We start from the raw sequence: 20,200 nt of genomic DNA on the forward strand, positions 1-20,200 counted from the left end.
AATAACTTACATCTGCTAAACCCAAACTCCCACTCCATCCCTTTCCAACTCCCTTTGCTGTGGCAACCACATGTCTGTTCTCTATGTCTGTGAGCCTGTTTCCGCCTCATAGACAGGTTTATTGTGTCATATTTTAGATCCCACATATAAATGATATCCCGTGGTATTTGTCTCTCTTTCTGACTTACTTCACTTAAGTAATCTCTAGTTGCAGAATTTACTTTTTCTGTGTATTTAGAAAAGCATTTCAGCTGGACAATGAATAATGAATTTTTAACATGAGATAAACAGGGATGGGGGAATAAAAAGAAAGTACAAAAAAGTATAAAACACTTAGAAAATAATACATCTTTACTCTAGTACTCCAGGAAAAAATACATTTTGCTGGAGATTATGATGTGTGTATTCAGCAGAAAAAGAAAGAAAGAAAAATTAACCCTGACCTAAAGAAAAGAACATGTACAATGGTTTAATATGACAGTTGTATGGTAAATGGAATTGTTACAGCCTCAAGGAACCTCAAAGTTCTCAGAGAAGTGAAAGTTCCAATGTGCAAAACTTCAAGCAAACTTGACATGCCTGCCCATGACACCCTGGGCCAATGCCTGCACTCTCTGAATGCCTTGTGTATACCATGGTATCTCTTCTAAAGTGTTGCTCCTAAGCAGAAAATGCACTTCACCATGAAAGAAGCTGGCAATAAGTTCTGATGTAACAGTAGTCACTGTTCTTACGTATCCTACCTACTACCAATAATTGATCTTCAGTTATAATGACAACTGGAGTCTACTCTATGGGGATGAAATGCTGTCTTCTAGGACAAAGTATATCCTCTAAACTAGCAAAAGTACAGACTCAGAATACATATCATGGCTTCTAGAGGACAGAAGGGAGAAAATACCTCCTACAACTGCACTGTCTCTACAACTCTGACTTTTGCTGCTCTGGATATGTTAGAACAATCTATTTTAATACAACGTGTGTTTTCCCCGGTGTGAATTACCTCACATACAAAGTTAGGTCTTTGATAACTATCTAATTGATCATTCCCTAAGAGTTTCCTAAGACCCAAGTGATGGGCAGTCCATTAAGGTCCCTATTTAATCTGAGTAACTAAAAAATACCACAAACCTATGCTATGGCCATTTCTTTAGATTCTGAGTATATAGCTGAATAGATAAACTCAGTCAGTGGCTTAACCCCCATGGTGGTTCTGACTACAGTGAAAGATTTTTATATTGGGAAGCACCAACTGTAAGACTAAAACTCTCCTTCCATATCAAGAATGTAAACAAATATACGAAGTGCCACATCTCACCTCAGAAAAAATTAAGATGCTACCAAGCACCTTATGAAAGATGTAGGAAAGGTGGTTCACCTCATTTTACAAAGACAACCCATTTTATGTGGAAGCTAAGACTGTCATCTGGCAACAATTTCTTCATACCAATTGGTATGTAAAATAGGTCAAAATCAGGATTGGCATATTGACTAGGATCAAAATTGAGAAGAAAAACTTTCATATAAAAGACGATAACTAGAGTCTACTCTATAGGAATGAAATGCTGTCTTCTAGGATAAAATATATCCTGAAGCCAGTCATTTCTTCGCCAGACCATATTACAGGTGTTTTTTGAGCCACAGGAGTAGAGAATAACAGCCCTGTGCCCAAATTTCAGACTTGAATAAATTTACAAACCCAGAACCTCCAAAATTAAAAAGAATTCTGATACTCTTGTCTTTTTTTTTTTTTTTTTTTTTTTTTTTTTTGCCATTTCTTGGGCCGCTCCCACGGCATATGGAGGTTCCCAGGCTAGGGGTCTAATCGGAGCTGTAGCTGCCGGCCTACGCCAGAGCCACAGCAACACGGGATCCGAGCCGCGTCTGCAACCTACACCACAGCTCATGGCAACTGAAGTCTGATACTCTTGTGGAAGGATTTTGTAAAAATATCACAACACATACTGCATCCTCCTTAGTACCATGTGCACTGAGAGAAATACTAAGACTTATGGGTAACTGGACATTGATATTAGCTAACAACGATTCTTATCCATAAAGTTACTATTTTTTCACTAGTTTGGGCAAAGGTATATTGAGGTCAGGTGATAATAGCATTTAATTCAAGTCCACCTCATGGTGAGCATGTGAAACCATAAACCTAAAGTATCCTCTAAACCAGCAAAAGTACACTGACTCTCAGAATACACATCTTGACTTCTAGAGGAGAGAAGGGAGAAGTCACCTCCCACCACTGCACTTTCTCTACAACTCTGTCTTTTGCTGGTCTGGAGATCTTAGTACAGTCAACTCACCTCAATTTTATATAATATCAATACATACTACCAAGAAAAGTAAGCTATTAAAGGAAAAGATATTCTTTTTTTTTTTTTTTTTTTGTCTTTTTTTGTTGTTGTTGTTGTTGCTATTTCTTGGGCCGCTCCCACGGCATATGGAGGTTCCCAGGCTAGGGGTCGAATCGGAGCTGTAGCCACCGGCCTACGCCAGAGCCACAGCAACGCGGGATCCGAGCCGCGTCTGCAACCTACACCACAACTCACGGCAACGCCGGATCGTTAACCCACTGAGCAAGGGGCAGGGACCGAACCCGCAACCTCATGGTTCCTAGTCGGATTCGTTAACCACTGCGCCACGACGGGAACTCCAGGAAAAGATATTCTAAGATTAAAGACTCAGTCAAGGTTAATAAGAAATGGATAAAAACATGTAAGACAAACAAGTACCAAAAGGAAGTTAGGATCACAATATGAGTATCAGGCAAGGCTGACTTCAAAGCAAAAAGGACAAAGATAGTGGATACAGTTTCTAAGGAACAATCAATTAGTATCAAACTTTTATACAATGAATAGTATTCATCAAAACATCAAGCGGGAGTTCCTGTCGTGGCGCAGTGGTTAACGAATCCGACTAGGAACCATGAGGTTGCAGGTTCGGTCCCTGCCCTTGCTCAGTGGGTTAACGATCCGGCGTTGCCGTGAGTTGTGGTGTAGGTTGCAGACGCGGCTCGGATCCCGCGTTGCTGTGGCTCTGGCGTAGGCCGGTGGCTACAGCTCCGATTGGACCCCTAGCCTGGGAACCTCCATATGCCGCGGGAGCGGCCCAAGAAATAGCAACAACAACAACAACAACAAAAAAAAAAAGACAAAAGACAAAAAAAAAAAAAAAATCAAGCAGTTCTCTTATGGCTTAGCAGATTAAGGATCTGACATTGTCACTGCAGCAGTTTTGGGTTACTGCTGAGGTGCAAATTCAGTCCCTGGTCCAGAAACTTCTACATGCTGAGGGTGCAGAAAAAACAAAACAGAGCAAAACAAAACCAACAAAACATAAAGCAAAACTGGCTGAGAATTCAAGAAAAAGTGAAATCTAACAGTAATAGAATCCTTAAATCCTTATTTCAGCTCATGATTATCAAACAGAAAAAAATATATAACAAAGTTAAAGTATGATTTCCCCTCATGGCTCAGTGGTAATGAAACTGACTAGTACCCATGAGGATGTGGGCTCCATCCCTGGCCTCACTCAGTTGGTTGAGGATCTGGCATTGCTGTGAGCTGTGGTGTAGGTCTTAGATGCAGCTCAGATCTGGCGTTGCCGTGACTGTGGTGTAGGTCGGCAGCTGTAGCTCTGATTAGACCCCTAGCCTGGGAACCTCCATATGCCACTGTTGCGGCCCTTAAAAAAAAATTTAAAAAGTAGATGTCAAAAAATAATTGATACAGAAGATCAAACTTCTTGGTAAAGGTGGAAGAGTGAAGTCAGATTATAAAAGCTTCCTCTCCCTAAGATAACAAAAAAGTATGAAGGGAAGGAAGAAAGTAGTTAAGAACTGGCAAAGATGAATTCAACTATAGAAACATACCGTACCAGGCCATAATCTCTGATTCTAGTGAGGTTCAGCATAAGACACAGAATATAGTTGTGTTATTGTGCTGATTTGACTCAATTCGGTTCCTAACCTAATTACCACTTACATGGTATTGGTGAAAGTGAACACATAGAATAATAATTGTCACTAATATATCTGAATTTTATAAGAGATCTGAAGAGATAAGTAGGCAGTCCAGAAAAAAAGAGACCTAGGAAATGCAGGGAAAATGACTAAATATTATCATTTTTGTCTCTCTAGTCTGGGCAAAAAAAGCAAAAGAACCATACTTGTATAGAATTAATCACCCTTGCCAATAAACAAAACATGCTAGAAATAAAGTCAAAAGACAAGATTTTTAAAAAAGAAAATATTGGAAGTTCCCTTGTGGTACAGTAGGCTAAGGATCTGGTGTTGCCACAACTGTGGTACAGGTCACAACTGGGGGGGGGGGCATAGGTTCAATCCCTGGCCCAGGTACCTCCACATGCCTTGGGTGCAGCCAAAAGAAGAGGAAGAAGAAGGAAAAAAAAAAGACCCTCCTGAATGAACAGAAAATACAAAAGTAAGAGATTCACTGAGAAACCATTTGAATATTGTCCTTATTCTTGGGTCTGCCTCTTAACCATCCTATAAATATAATGTACCAAATGATGATATTCTTTTCTTCTCCCTCATAAAAGTTGGTGAGTGAGGAAATACTGCTTGGATGAGAGATTGGAAAAGTGGCAAAAATGAATAACCATAGCTCACCCTCTCAGACAGACACATGGTCTCCAGGGCTTCACACTGAGTTGGTTAAAAGACGTGAAGCCTAGGAGTCTGATTCAGTAGGTTAAAGACCCAGCATCGTCTCTGTAAGGATGTGGGTTCAATCCCTGGTCTCACTCAGTGGGTTAAGGATCCAAACACTGCTGTAAGCTTCAGCCTACATTGCAAATGCGGCTTGGATCTGGTGTTGCTGTGGCTATGGCATAGACCTTAGCTGCAGGTCTGATTCAACCCCTAGCCCAGGGAAACTCCATATGCTGCAGATTCAGCCATTTTAAAAAAAGGAGAAGAAGATGCGAAGCCTAAGGATAAAAAAATCAACAATCACAAGAAAATTACAGATCAATCTTTCTTATGAATATAGATGTAAAAAATCCTCAACAAAATACTGAGCAAACCAAATTTATCAGAATACAAAGATATGTCATGCAAGTCAGACTTCTCCCAAGTATATAAAACAGATTAAACATCTGAAAATCAATTAATATAATAAATACTTCATGCTAACAAAATAAAAGACAAAACCCTATGATCACCTCAATAGAAATCTTTTGACAAAATGCAACATCCTTTTATGATAAAAACATCCAACAAATTAGGAAAAGAACTTTCTCAATCTGATAAAAGGCATCTAGATAAGGTGAATTTCATCAAAATATGAGACTGTGCTACAAATGATACTATCAAGACGTTGAAAAGACAATTCAAAGAATGGGAGAAAATATTTGAAAATCCTATTGCAGATAAAGGACTTGTATTTAGAATGTATAAAGAACTCTTAAAACTCAATATGAAAAAAATAAACTTATTTTATTTTATTTATTGGCAGTGACATGCAAAAGTTCCCAGCCAGGGATCAAACATCAGATCCATAACAAACTGAGAAAGGCCAGGGATTGAATCCCTATCCTCATGGATACCAGTCGGGTTCATTACCACTGAGCCACAAGGGGAAGTACTATTTCTGGGCTTTCTAACCTATGCCATCAATCTATGTTTCTGTTTTTATGCCAGTACCATATTGTTTTGATAACTGTAGCTTTGTAGTATTGTCTAAAGTCAGGATGTTGGATTCCTCCATTTTTGTTTTTCTTTTTCGATATTACTTGGGGTCTATTCAAGGTCTCTTCCATTTCCATACAAATTTAAAAATATTCTGTTGTACTTCTGTGAAGAATGTCCTTGGTAATTTGAGAGGGATTGCATTGAATCTGTAGACTGCCTTGGGTAGTATAATCATTTTAATAATATTGATTCTCCAACTCCAAGGGCATGGTATATCTTTCTATCTGTTTGTGTCATCTTTGATTTCTTTCATTAGCATCTTATAGTTTTCAGAGTATAGATATTTTGTCTAAGTAGATTTATTCCTAGGGTGTTTTTTTGTTTGTTTGTTTTTATTTTTTTGTTTTTTTGTTTTTTGTGGTTTTTGTGGTTTTTTTTTTTTTTTTTTTTTTTTTGTCTTTTTAAGGCTGCACCCATGGAGGGATATGGAGGTTCCTGGGCTAGGAGTTCAAGAGGACCTACAGCTGCTGGTACACCACAGCCACAGCAGTGCCAGATGTGAACCCTGTCTGCAACCTACACTACAGCTCAGGGAAACTCTGGATACTTAACCCACTGAGTGAGGCCAAGGATTGAACCTGTGTCCTCATGGATACCAGTCAGATTCATTTCCACTGAGCCATGACAGGAACTCCCTATTCCTGGGTACTTTATTCTTTTTGATGCAATGATAAATGGGATGGTTTCTCTGATTTCCCTTTCTGATTTTTTATTGTTAGTATATAGAAATGAACTCATTTCTGTGTATTAATTGTGTAGCCTGCAACTCAGCCAAGTTCATTGACGAGTTCTAATAGTTTTCTGGTGCTGTCTTTAGGGTTTTCTAGGTATAGTATCATGTCATCTGCTAACAGGGACAGTTTTTACTTCTTCCTTTCCAATTTGGATTCCTTTTATTTCTTTTTCTCCTCTAACTGCCACAGAAAAATGGGCAGAAGACCTACACAGACATTTTTCAAAAGAAGACATATGGATGGCCAACAGGCACATGAAAAAATGTTCAACATCTCTGATTATTAATCAAAACTAGAATGAGGTACCACCTCACACCAGTCAGAATGGTCATAATTAACAAGTCAACAAATAACAAATGCTGGAGAAGGTGTGGAGAAAAAGTAACCCTCCTGCACTACTGGTGGGAATGTAAATTGGTACAACCACTATGGAAAACAATATGGAAGTACCTCAAAAAACTAAATATAGAACTACCGTAAGATCCAGCAATCCCACTCGTGGGTACATATCCGGACAAAACTTTCATTGAAAAAGATACACATTGGAGTTCCCGTCATGGCACAGCAGAAATGAATCCGACTAGGAACCATGAAGTTGCGGGTTCAATCCCTGACCTCGCTCAGTGGGTTAAGGATCTGGCATTGCCATGAGCTGTGGTGTAGGTCACAGATGAGGCTTGGATCCTGCATTGCTGTGGCTGTGGTGTAGGCCAGCAGCTGTAGCTCTGATTTGACCCCTAGCCTGGCAATCTCCCTATGCCACAGGTGTGACCCTAAAAAGAAAAAAAAAAGAAAAAAGAAGAAGATACATGTACCCCTATGTTCATCACAGCACTATTCACTTAACCAAGACATGGAAATGACCTAAATGTCCACCAACCAATGAATATATTAAGAAGATTTGGTACATATACACAATAGAATACTATTCAGCCATAAAAAAGAACAAAATAATGCCATTTGCAGCAACATGGATGGAACTAGAGATTCTCATACTAAGTGAAGTAAGCCAGAAAGAAAAAGACAAATACCATATGATATCACTTATTTGTGGAATCTAAAATATGGCACAGATGATCCTATCTATAAAACAGAAACAGATCACGGCCAAGGAGAGCATACTTGTGGTTCCCAGGGGGTAGGGCAGAGGGAGAGGGATGGACAGCCAACGTGGGGTTTTTGGAAGCAAACTATTATATGTGGAATGGATTGGCAATGGGGCCCTACTGTACAGCCCAAGGAACTGTGTGTGATGGGGTCACTTTGCTGTACAGCAGAAATTGAAGAAACAAAGTAAATCAACTACACTTTAATTTTAAAAAAGAAATGTAAATCAAAATAACAATATACCATGTCACACCAACTTGGATGACTAAAATCCAAAAAAGATAACAAGCATTGGTGAGAATGTGGAAAAAATTGAGACCTTCATGCATTACTAATGGGAATCCAAAATGGTACAGTTGGTTTGGAGAACAGTTGGGCAGTAGCTTAAAATATGAAACACAGAGACAGCATATTGCCCAAGAAGTCTACTCCTACATAAATAATCAACAGAAAATAAAACAGGTATCTTCACAAAACTTGTACACAAATATTCTTAACACCATTATTCATAATATTCAAAACAGAAGCAACTTAAATTTCCATCAACTGATTAATAGATAAATAAAACACGGTATATTCATATAACAGAATATTATTCAGCAATGAAAAGGAATGAAGTACTGATATATGTTAGGACAAGGAAGGGCCCTGAAGACATTATACTAAATGAAAGAAGCCAGTCACAAGGCCATATATTATACAATTCCAGAAAATAAATTAGTAATCGACTAGAACTTGTGAATTTTTGGGGGGGGGCAAAATGGAAGGATGCAAGGGTTGATACATATACTCTAAAATGATGCAGTGGTGATGGTAGCACAATGTCAGAATATTAAAAAATATGAATTACACACTTTATTTATTTATTTTTGCTTTTTAGGGCCACATCTACGGCATATACAAGTTCCCTGGCTAGGGGTAGAATTGGAGCTATAGCTGCCAACCTATGCCACAGCCACACCAGATCCTGAACCCACTGAGTAAGTCCAAGGATCGAATCCACATCCTCATACCATTCGGGCTAATTACCACTAAGCCTCAATGGGAACATCCAAGTACACACTTTAAATGGGTGACTGTATATTGCATAAATCAATGAAACTGTTTTTAAAAGGTTACAGAGCTGAGCAGGGAATTAGACAAAGTTGGAGATTTTGACATCCCACTTTCAGCAACTGATAGAATTACTAGGCAGGATTACTAGGCAGAAAATCAGCAAAAATATACCAAATCTGAACACTGCCAACTAATTAGATATAACTGATATTTACAATACATTCTACTAACAGCAGCATAACATACATTTGTTTCAAGCACCTTTAGATTATTCACCAAGATAGACAACATCCTGGGCCATAAAACAAACATCAACAAATTCCCATCATCCATGAGGATGCAGGTTTGATCCCTGGCCTCATTCAGTGGGTTAAGGATCAGGTGTTGCTGCAAGCTGTGGTGTAGGTTGCAGATAACTCAGATCCTGTGCTGCTGTGGCTGTGGTGTAGACCACCAGCAGGTGCAACTCCAATTCGACCCCTCGCCTGGGAACCTCCATATGCCACAGGTGCATCCCTAAAATATATATATTCAGTCCATAGCAATATATATATTTGTGCCCCCCCAAATTCATACCAAGGCCTTAATCCCCAGTGTGGCACAGTGTTTGGAGATGGGGCCTTTGAGAAGTAATTGGGTTCAGATGAGGTCCTGGAGGTAAAGTCCTCATGATGGAATTGCTGCCTTTACAAGGAGATGAAGAAACCAGAGCTCTCTCTCAGCATGTGCAGACACAGCAAGAAGGCAACTCTCTACAGGCCAGAAAATGGGCCCTGACTAGAACCTTACCATACTGGCACCCTGATCTCAGACCTGCAGCCTTCAGAATTTGGGAAATAATATTTATTGTTCAAGCCATTCAATCTATGATATTTCTGCTACAGTAGCCTGGAGACTAATACAGAAATCTTAAAGATTGTGTTCTCTGACCTTAATGGAAATCAATAACAGAAAGACAAGAGGAAAATCTTCGAACATATGAAAATTTTAAAACAAACTTTTAAGTTATCAATAGGTCAAAGAATTCTCAAAGAAATATAAAATTGTAAGAACTGAATTAAAACAGTAACACAACATATCAAAACATATGGGACACAACTAAAGCAGTACTGAGAGAAAAATTTATAGTACTAAATGTTTACATTAGGGAAAAAAGGAGAATGACTACAGCAAAATGGGAGAATAGGTGTTTTTACCATCCTTCCCACCATATTTAGCAAATATTTCTGAAGAAAAGTTAATGGGGAAAAATTGTATTTTTAATCTCTACTCAAATTTATCCTGTTATTTTTAATATGACAAGTTTATAAAAACTTAGTTACATTTAAAACTTAAAATTAGTTATCTATAATGCCACAAAACCTACTTTTTCTTCTCTTTCCATTTTAAGTTGTTTCTTAACAGAGCCAATTTCATTTTTAAGATTGGATAGCTCAGTCTCCTAAAGGTAAAGGAACATGAAATTTATAAGTGAATTCATATATTTCTTAAGACAATGAAACTGCAAACTAGTGTTTCAAAAAATTTGTTTCATACAGAAATAGATTCACTCATAAAATATATATATTTTTAAAAGCATACTGATATGAAGGTTGCTAGCTGAATATAAAGATTTCATTTAGGAGTTCCTGTCATGGAGCATTGGAAACAAATCCAACTAGGATCCATGAGGTTGCGGGTTTGATCCCTGGCCTTGCTCAGTGGGTTAAGGATCCAGCATTGCCGTAAGCTGTGGTGTAGGTCACAGACACAGCTCAGATCTGGCATTGCTCTGGCTCTGGTGTAGGCCAGCAGCTCTAGCTCCAATTAGACCCCTTCCCTGGGAACCTCCATGTGCCGCAGGCGTGGCCCTGAAAAGACAAAAGCCAAAAAAAAAAAAAAAAAAAAAAAAAAAGACTTTCATTTAGACAATTTTCATAGTTTGCTCTAAATAAATATTTAACAGATATATATATATATATCTCCTCCTCACCCGCTCCCAATCTATTGCACCCCTCCTTTCCCAATCTCAATCAGAGCTCAAAATTCATTTGAACTGGAGTTTATAATTTTTCATTTGAAAAAAGGGTTTATTCTATCATTTTGAAAAATAAATTGGAAAACAACTTACCAATGAGATCCATAATATCCCTTTCAGATCAATGATTATTTATTATTTGACTCTACAGTTCAAAAATTATGATTTTATTATTCCTAACAGATATGCTGACATGAAAATTAGCTTCTACTGCTATTTGTTCTCACCAAAGATGTTTTTATTGATGACTGTTCTTGTTCTCTGCTCTTATAAAGTCCTAATTCTGAGTCTCTTTCTTCAACAATTTTATCATACTGGTGCTGTATTCAAAAGAAAAGCCATTTAGGTATATTAGAACCTCAAACAATTATGTATCCTAATGCATTTAATATTTATAGAAAATGATGTTTATGAGTTCAGTAATATACATACTTGAGCCTATTAAAATTTTTTTCAATTATGTTTTGTAATTCTAATAATAAAAACAATAAAGCATAGATAACTGGTCTTGGAAATAACCTAACCCAAGAGCAAGAAATAACTTTTTAAATTAGAATTTCGTAATTTTAAAATAGGCTAGAAACACAAGGACCTTTTAGAAAAATGGTGAATTCCAGATCTCAGGCAGGACATACAAGATGAGTCTTGAATTATGTGTTCTCTTGAACATTTTGTCATAACAGAAAGCAAGAAAGCTATCAGAGACTATTAGGGTCAAGTCAAAAGAACCTGTCAACAACCACTTTGAAGAGGCTTTAGCTGGCCAAAGATGAGACAGTTTGCCAATCAATAAAAACTGTACTGTACTGGATTGAGACATACCAAATATGCTTAAATCTATTAGTTCACAACATTACTTAAAATATTTTTTTAAAATCTCATTGGTTACTTCACAATAATATCCTAACAACAACTTAAAAGCTGAATTGGTAGATAGAGCCCACTTCCTCTCTAAATCTTGAAAGGAATAAGGCTTAGTTCCTCACAAAGTGATTACTTTAAAACAATAATAAAAAATAAAGCATACTCACCAACCAACAAACATTGTCTTTCATCCATTTATTATTATTTAGCCTAGTATGTATTAGACACAGGTAAAGGACGCCAATATTAATGATATCCTGGGTATGTACTTAAATAAATATAAGGTAGAAATGCTGTAAGAGACTACTGTGAAAATTCAGAAAAAGTGTGATTACCTTTACTCATCCAAATTAAAAGGAGAGATTCCCACAAGGAAGTGAAACCTAAGCTCAGCCTTGTGTGGTTAAGACTTGAACTTGGAGAAGTAAGAGATCAAGGGTATTCCAGCTATAATCAATCATTGATGTATAGAGAATAATTTTCTCTGATAAATCAGAATGCTGTATTTTACCATTTTATGCATAAATATGGCTCCTTTTTTATCACACAAAAGGAAAAAAATTACCTTATGTTTTTCCATAAGTGCTACCATTTCAGCTATCTTATGTTGACATCGTATATCAATTTCTTTCTGTAATTTTACTGCTTCATCAGCTATTACTTTTGCTTTATCAACCTATCAAATAAATTTAAAGTGTTTTTTAAAATTAATGTACAAAGTAAATTTAAATATTAAATTTAAGTTAAAATGCAGAAATAAAACACCAGGAAATTAGGAAAGCCAAACAGAAAATGCATTACTGTTTTGGTTTATTTTAGTTAGTGTCTTCCATCAAATGAGATGACAGTATAACACTGTAAGGATCATTTAATCTTTTCAAAATAATTTTATACTACTCAATACTTGAATCCTTAGAATAATATAGTTTCAACTTCTATCAAAAAATTAATTACATCTAGTATAAATTTATTAACTCTTCTAAAAAAGCAAATTTGTAAATTAAGAATTATTGTTTTTCTCTTAAAATATTAACATACAAATATAGGGTTTTACCATAACAAATTCTCAAACATATTTAGTTCTTCCTACCTCTCCCAAAAGATTTTCTTCTGATAGCTTTTTGTCTTCAATTTCTTTTTGATAGATGTCAGTCATTTCTTTAAATTTTTGCTTGGTACTTTCTAGTTCTAACTCTAATTTACTGACCTTTGAGTAAAGGAAATAATATGAACATTAGAAAACACTATGGATTACTTGAAAATATTGTATTCATTGTGTGGTTTTGTGAATCTTAAAGATGATTTATTCACAGATATTATGATTGGATCATTTTCCTTACATTTTTCATATAGTGAGATATGCTTTATTTTTAACAAAATCTATCTGAATTTTCAATAAAATTTTTTTGAAGAAATAGGACAACTAAATAATATAACTATTGATGAAATTGTTTCAGAAATTAAAAGTCTTCATATAAAGAGAACTCTAGGCCAGATTTCATCAGTGAATTCAACTTTATCAAGATATAATTTTCCTGCAATAAAATGCACAACTTTAAGTGTAAAGTTTGATAAATGAAATACATTGTTTACAATCATGTACTGACAACATTAATCAATATATACATATAGATAATTTTCACCATCCCACAAAGTTCCCTCATGTCCTTTTATATTCTAAATCCTGCACTCTAAAGGCAATCAATGTTCTGCTTCCTGTCTTTATAAATTTGGTTTTGTTTATTCTAAAACTTCATTTAAATGGAATCATACCAAATATATATATATATTTTTTTTTTTATCTTTTTTTTAGGGCCACACCCACAGTACATGAAGTTCCCAGGCTGGGGGTTGAATTGGAGCTGTAGCTGCTGGCCTACATGACAGCCACAGCAACACCAGATCCAAGCCACATCTGCAAGCTACACCACAGCTCATGGCAATGCTGGATCCCTAACCCACAAAGTAAGGGTGAGGCCAGAAATCAAACCCACATCCTCATGGATACTAGTCAGGTTCGTTACCACTGAGCCGCAACACAAGCTCCCTACATTCTCTTCTTATATGAGTTATTTTGCTCAGCATGTTCAGAGATTTATCCATGTTCCTCTAGGTATCAACAGGTGCCTTTTTTTAAACTGCTGAGTCATATTCTATTGTATGAAGAAGACAAATTTGTTTAGCTAATCTCCTATTAATGGACATTTGAATTCTTTCTAGTTTTTTAAAAATTTTAATTGAAGTATAGTTGCTTTATAATGCTGTGCCAATTTCTGCTGTACATAAAAATGACTCAGTTATACATATACTTTTATCATCATGAATGAAGGTTCTATAAATATTCTTATACAAGACTTTTAGTGGACATGTTTTCATTTATCTTAAGTAAATATTTAGGAAAAGAACTGCTAAGTCATAAAGTAGATTTATGTTTTCTAAGAAACAATCACAGAACTAGAACAAAAAAATTATTTTAATTTGTATGGAACAGCAAAATAAACCATTAATAAAACAAAAAAGACAGGGCAAAAGACCTGAATAGACATTTCTCCAAAGAAGATACACAGATGGCCAACAAGCACATAAAAAGATGCTCAATATCACTTATTATTAGAGAAATGCAAATCAAAACTACTATGAGGTACCACTTCACACCAGTCAGAATGGCCATCATTAATAAGTCCATAAATAACAAATGCTACAGAGGATGTGGAGAAAAGGTAACCCTCTTGCACTGTTAGTGGGAATGTAAATTGGTACAACCACTACAGAAAATAGTATGGAGGTACTTCAAAAAACTAAATATAGATCTACCATATGACCCAGCAATCCCACTCTTGGGCATATATCCATACAAAACTTTCCTTGAAAAAGACACATGCACCCACATGTTCATTGCACACAATTCACAATAACCAAGACATGGAAACAACCTAAATGTTTTTTGACAGATGAATGGATTAAGATGTGGTATATATACACAATGGAATACTAGTCAGCCATTAAAAAGAACAAAATAATGCCATTTGCAGCAACATGGATGGAACTAGAGATTCTCATACTAAGTGAAGTAAGTCAGAAAGACAAATACCACATGATATCACTCATATCTGGAATCTAATATATGGCACAAATGAACCTTTCCACAGAAAAGAAAATCATGGACATGGAGAACAGACTTGTGGTTGCCAAGGGGTGGGAGAGGGAGTGGGATGGACTGGGATTTTTGGGTTAATAGATGCAAATTATTATTGCCTTTGGAACGGATAATCAATGAGATCCTGCTGTATAGCACTGGGATCTATATCTAATCACTTACGATGGAGCATGATAATGTAAGAAAAAGAATGTGTATATATGTATGTGTGACTGGGTCACCTTGCTGTACAGCAGAAAACTGACAGAACACTATAAACCAGCTATGATGGAAAACAATGCAAATCATTTTTAAAAAATAAAAAATAAAACAAAAAAGACAACCCACAGGATGGGAGAAAATACCTGTGAACAATGCGACAAAGAATTATCTCTGAAATATGCAAACAGCTCACGCAGCTTAATACCAAAAAAAAAAATTAATGTCTATTAATGTAAAGAGATATTTCTCCAAAGAAGACAGCATATAGCCCAAAAGCAAAAAAAAAAAAAAAAAAAAACTCATCACAAATTATTAGAGAAATGCAAATCAAAACTACAACGAAGCATCACTTCACACCAGTCAGAATGGCCATCATTAAAAAATCTACAAACAATAATAAATGCTGGAAAGGATGTGGAGAAAAGAGAACCCTCCTATGTTGCTGGTGGGAATGTAAATTGGTACAACAACTATAGATAACAGTATAGATGTTCCTTGAAAACTAAAAATAGAACTACCATATGATCGAGCAATCCCACTCCTAGGTATCTATCCAGAGAAAACTGTTAATTCAGAAAAACTCATGTACCTCAATATTCATTGCAGTACTATTTACAATAGCCAAGACATGGAAACAACCTAAATGTCTATCAACAGAGAAATAGATAAAGATGTGGTACATATATACAATGGGATATTACTCAGCCATAAAAAAGAACAAAATAGGAGTTCCTGTCTTGGCGCAGCAGAAACGAATCCAACTAGGAGCCATGAGGTTACAGGTTCAATCCCTGGCCTTGCTCAGTGGGCTAAGGATCTGGCATTGCTGTGAGCTGTGGTGTAGGTTGCAGACATGGCCCAGCTCCCGTGTTGTGGCTGTGGCGTAGGCCGGCAACAACAGTTCTGTTTAGACCCTGGCCTGGGAATCCATATGCCGTGGAGTGCAGCCCTAAAAAAATAAAAAGCCAAAAAAAAAAAAAAAAAAAGAATGTCATTTGCAGCAACACGGAGGGACCCAGAGATAACACTAAGTCAGTCAGACAGAGAAAGACAAATATTATATATCACACACATGAAATCTAATTTTAAAATGATGCAACGAACATTTTCTTATAACAGAAACGGACTCACAGATTTTGAAATCAAACTTACAATTACCAAAGGGGTAAAGTGGGGCAGGGAGTGAAGGGGAGGGATGAATTGTGAGTTTGGGACTGATATATACATGCTATTATGGACCTACTGTAAAGCACAGGGAAAACCTACTTAATATTCTATGATAACCTATATGGGAAAAGAATCTGAAGAAGAATGGATACATGTCTGTGTATGGCTGATTCACTTTGCTACACACCCAAAACTAACACAACATTGTAAATCAATTATACACCAGTAAAATTTAAAAAAAGCATTTTATCCAAAACCATTTTCCAAAGTGATTGTACTATTAAGAGCAGTGTATGAGAGTTCTGTTACTCTATATTCTCACTAACGTGATATAATGGATTTTTAAAATTTCAGCCATTCTTAGTAGGCAGGCAAGGTTTCATAGGTGTGAGACCTCTGTAGTCACAATTACAATTAGCTGTAGTTAGCTTCCAGCCCATTTTGAAATTTTTACTAATAACTTAACTAGGTGCCCCATCTTTCCATCTTGCACTGAACCCTGCAAATTATGTGGTTAGTCCTGCTTAGGGGAATAGCGATATCCCACTGTGGTTTTATCTTTATTTCTTACAACTATATTTCTTTTGTGAAATATCTATTCAATTCTTTGGCACATTTTCTAATTTTTATTATGGTAAAATACCCATAACATAAAATTTGCCATCTTAACCCTCTTAAACCATACAGTTCGTTTCCATGGTCGTACAACCAATCCCCAGAACTCCTACAAATCATATTTATATTTTTCTGACTGGCTAATTTCACTTAGAATATTTCTTTGGATATACAATGTTTATGTATGTTATAGCATATATCGGAATGTCCTTTCTTAAGGCTAAATAATCTCATTGTATGCACATACCACTGTCTCTCCACTCAACGATCAATGAATGTTGATCTGCTTTTACCTTTGCCTGTTGTAAACACCTTTGCTGCTATGAACACAGGTTTATACATAATTCTTTCAGACCGTGCTTTCAATTCTATATGTATATATGAGGTGGAATTACTGATTCATATGTTAATTCTACTTTTAATTTTTGAGTAACCACCAGATGGCTTCCACAGCAATGGCACCATTTGATATTCCACCAAGAGTGTACAAGAATTCAAATTTCTCTACAACTTCGCCAACATTCATTATTTAAAAAAAATTTTTTTTAATTTTTATGGCTGCACCTGTGGCATATGGAAGTTCCCAGGATAGGGGTCATTATCAGAGCTGCAGCTGGGGCCTAGGGCATAGCCAGGGAAACACTGGATCCAAGCCATATCTGTAACCCATACCACAGCTAGCAGCAATGCCAAATTCTTAACACATTAAATGAGGCCAGGAATTGAACCGATATCCTCAGGAAGACTATGGAAGGTCCTTAACCCACTGAACCATAATGGGAACTCCTGTTATGTTCCTTTCTTTTAATAGTACCCATAATTCATGTGAGGTGACATCCCTTCGTGATTGTGATTTCCCTAATGATTAGTGACGCTGAACATCTTTACATGTACTTATTGGCCATTTGAATATCTTCCTTAGAGAAATATTTATTTCAGTCCTTTGACTATTTTTTGTTTATTTGTCTTCCGCTTTCTAGGGCCGCACCCATGGCATATGGAAGTTCCCAGGCTAGGGGAGGAATTGGAGCTGCAGCTGCTGTCCTACACCACAACCACAGCAACGCAGGATCCGAGCAGTGTCTACAACCTATACCACTGTTCAAAGCAATGCTGGATCCCTAACCCACTGAGTGAGGCCAAGGATTGAACCTGCATCCTCATGGATACTAGACGGGTTCTTAATGTGCTGAGCCACAACGGGAACTTCCAATTATTTTTAAATCAGGTTGTTTGTTGTCTTGTGCCCATTTTGGATTGAAATATTTATCTTATATTTTTGAGTTTTAAGCATTTTTTTTTCTTTTTACAGACATACATATGGAAATTCCCAGGCTAGGGGGTCAAATCAGAGCTGCGCCACAGCCACAGCAATATCAGATCTGAGTTGCATCTGAAACCTATGCTGCAGCTGGATCCTTAACCCACTGAGCAAGGCTAGGGACCAAACCTGCATCCTCACAAAGATAACATTGGGTCCTTAACCCACTGAGCCAGAATGGGAACCCCCTTAAGCATTCTTTATATATGCTGGGTATGTGTCATTTGTCAAATATTTTTATCAGTATTTTCACCTTCTTTGTACCTTACCTATTTATTTTCTTAATAACACCTTTTGATAAGCAGATCTTTCAGATTTTGATGAAGTGTAATTTATCATATTTTAGGAATATTGCTATTTCACTTAGCAGTATACTAGTGACTTCATAGAAACCTTAGAACTTATCAACATATAGACAATCACATTACTTAAGAAGAAACAGTTTCACATATTCTTTCACAACCTGTATAACTTTATTTCTTTTTCTTGCTTCAATGTACTTGCTAGAATGCCTAATACAATGTTGAATAGGGGTAGTAAGAGCAGACACTCTTCTTTAAATTAAAGAGAAAGAATTCAGTCTTCCATTATTAAAGATGATGCTAGTTTTAAATATTTTGTAGATATTCTGTATTAGACTGACAACGTCTCCTTTTATTCCATTTGTTGAAAATTTTTATCAAGAATAAGTGTTGAGGAGTTCCCGTTGTGGCTCAGTGGTTAATGAATCTGACTAGGAACCATGAGGTTGCGGGTTCAATCCCTGACCTCGTTCAGTGGGTTAAGGATCTGGCATTGCTGTGGTGTAGGTCGCAGATGTGGCTTGGATCCTGCATTGCTGTGGCTGTGGCGTAGGCCAGCGGCTACAGCTCTGATTAGACCCCTAGCCTGGAAACCTCCATATGCCACGGGAAGTGGCTCTAGAAAAGGCAAAAAGAAAAAAAAAAAGGAGTAAGTGTTGAATTTTGTCAAATACTATTTGTGCAACCACTGGCTGATTATACGATTTTTCCTTATTACCTAATATAGCATATTACACTGTTTCAAATTTTAAACCAAACTTACATTTCTAAAACCCACACTTATTCAATGTAATAAGGTTTTAATATATTGCTAGATTATATATAAAAATATTTTGTTAAGGGTTTTATATCTACATTTATGAGAGATATTACTCTAATTTTTTGTATACTATTTTTAATCAGGATTTAGTATTTTAAAACTAGTTGGAAATTTTTCCCTCAATTTTATTTTTTGAAAAAATTTGTGGAAGACTGGTATTATTTCTTCTGTTAGAATTCACCAGTGAGAACTTTCAGATCTGGATTTTTCCCTAGGAGATTTCTGATGACAAATTCAATTTCCCAGACTTATGGTTCTTCAGATTTTCTATTTCATCTTGTGTCAGTTTTAGAAAGGTTTTCTAAGAAATTTACCCATTTCATTTAACTTTCAAATTTATTGGTGTAACATTGTCCATGTCATTCCCTTGTTACCTTTCAATATTTACAGTATCTATATGGTATTGGTCTATTTCATTTCTACCTTCAGTGAATTTTATTCTTTTTGTAATCCATCCTGCTGGAGGCTTATCAATTTTATTAATATTTTTATAGACTCAACTTTTGACTTTATTAATTGTTCTCTATGTAGCTCATTTCTTTGATGTCTCTTGTCATCTTTATTACTTCCTTTGGTCCACTTTCTCTGGGTTTCATTTGCTCATCTTTTTTCAGTGTCTAGATGAAAACTAGGTCATTTCTTCTTTTACAAAATAAATATTATTTATAAATTTTCCTATAAGAACTTGTTTTAGTCGCATCCCACAAATTTTTATATATTTCTATGATCATTCAATTTTAAATAATATATAATTTTCCTTGTGATTTCTTCTTTGGTCCATGAATTACTTACCAGTATAATGTTTACTTAGTTTTATATCCAAGTATTCAGGTTTTTCCAGATAACATATGGTTACTTATTTCTAATTTTAATTCTGTTGTGGTGTAAGAATATACTCAATAAGACTTTAATATTTTTTAATGTATGAAGAATTTTTTTATGGCCTGGAATAAGGCCCATCTTGATAATAAACATTTTATGCACTTCAAAAGAACTTACAGTTGTAGCTATAATAGTCTCAAATGTCAATTAAGTCACCCAGACACCCATGGTCAATCCATCTTCCACAAAGGAGGCAAGAATATAAAATGGGAAAAAGATGGTCTCTTCAGCA

At 36.1% G+C, this 20,200-nt stretch overlaps 1 protein-coding gene across 11 annotated transcripts in view; it reads right to left on the bottom strand.

Annotated features, from left to right (window-relative positions):
- The window catches only part of SYCP1 (synaptonemal complex protein 1), a 146,210-nt gene that overhangs the window by 24,161 nt on the left and 101,849 nt on the right, over positions 1-20,200 (bottom strand). For 6 of the 11 annotated variants that reach the window (XM_085023501.1, XM_085023503.1, XM_021090002.2 and 3 more), the window contains 4 exons: positions 12,594-12,710; positions 12,069-12,179; positions 10,867-10,959; positions 9,989-10,063 (listed from right to left, as the gene is read on the bottom strand). The exons of 1 other annotated variant lie outside the window; for it this stretch is intronic. In XM_085023501.1, the coding sequence (XP_084879627.1) occupies positions 9,989-10,063; positions 10,867-10,959; positions 12,069-12,179; positions 12,594-12,710 (396 nt within the window). The remainder of the gene's footprint in view (positions 1-9,988; positions 10,064-10,866; positions 10,960-12,068; positions 12,180-12,593; positions 12,711-20,200) is intronic. 4 more of the 11 variants (XM_085023504.1, XM_085023505.1, XM_085023502.1 and 1 more) reach the window with 1 other exon arrangement.

This window comes from Sus scrofa, chromosome 4 (genome assembly GCF_054392235.1).
Source record: "Sus scrofa isolate SSC_HxYL_T2T_F1_AM1 chromosome 4, Sscrofa_HxYL_maternal_Yorkshire_Landrace_v2.0, whole genome shotgun sequence".
In the NCBI taxonomy this organism is placed as follows: Eukaryota; Metazoa; Chordata; class Mammalia; order Artiodactyla; family Suidae; genus Sus; species Sus scrofa.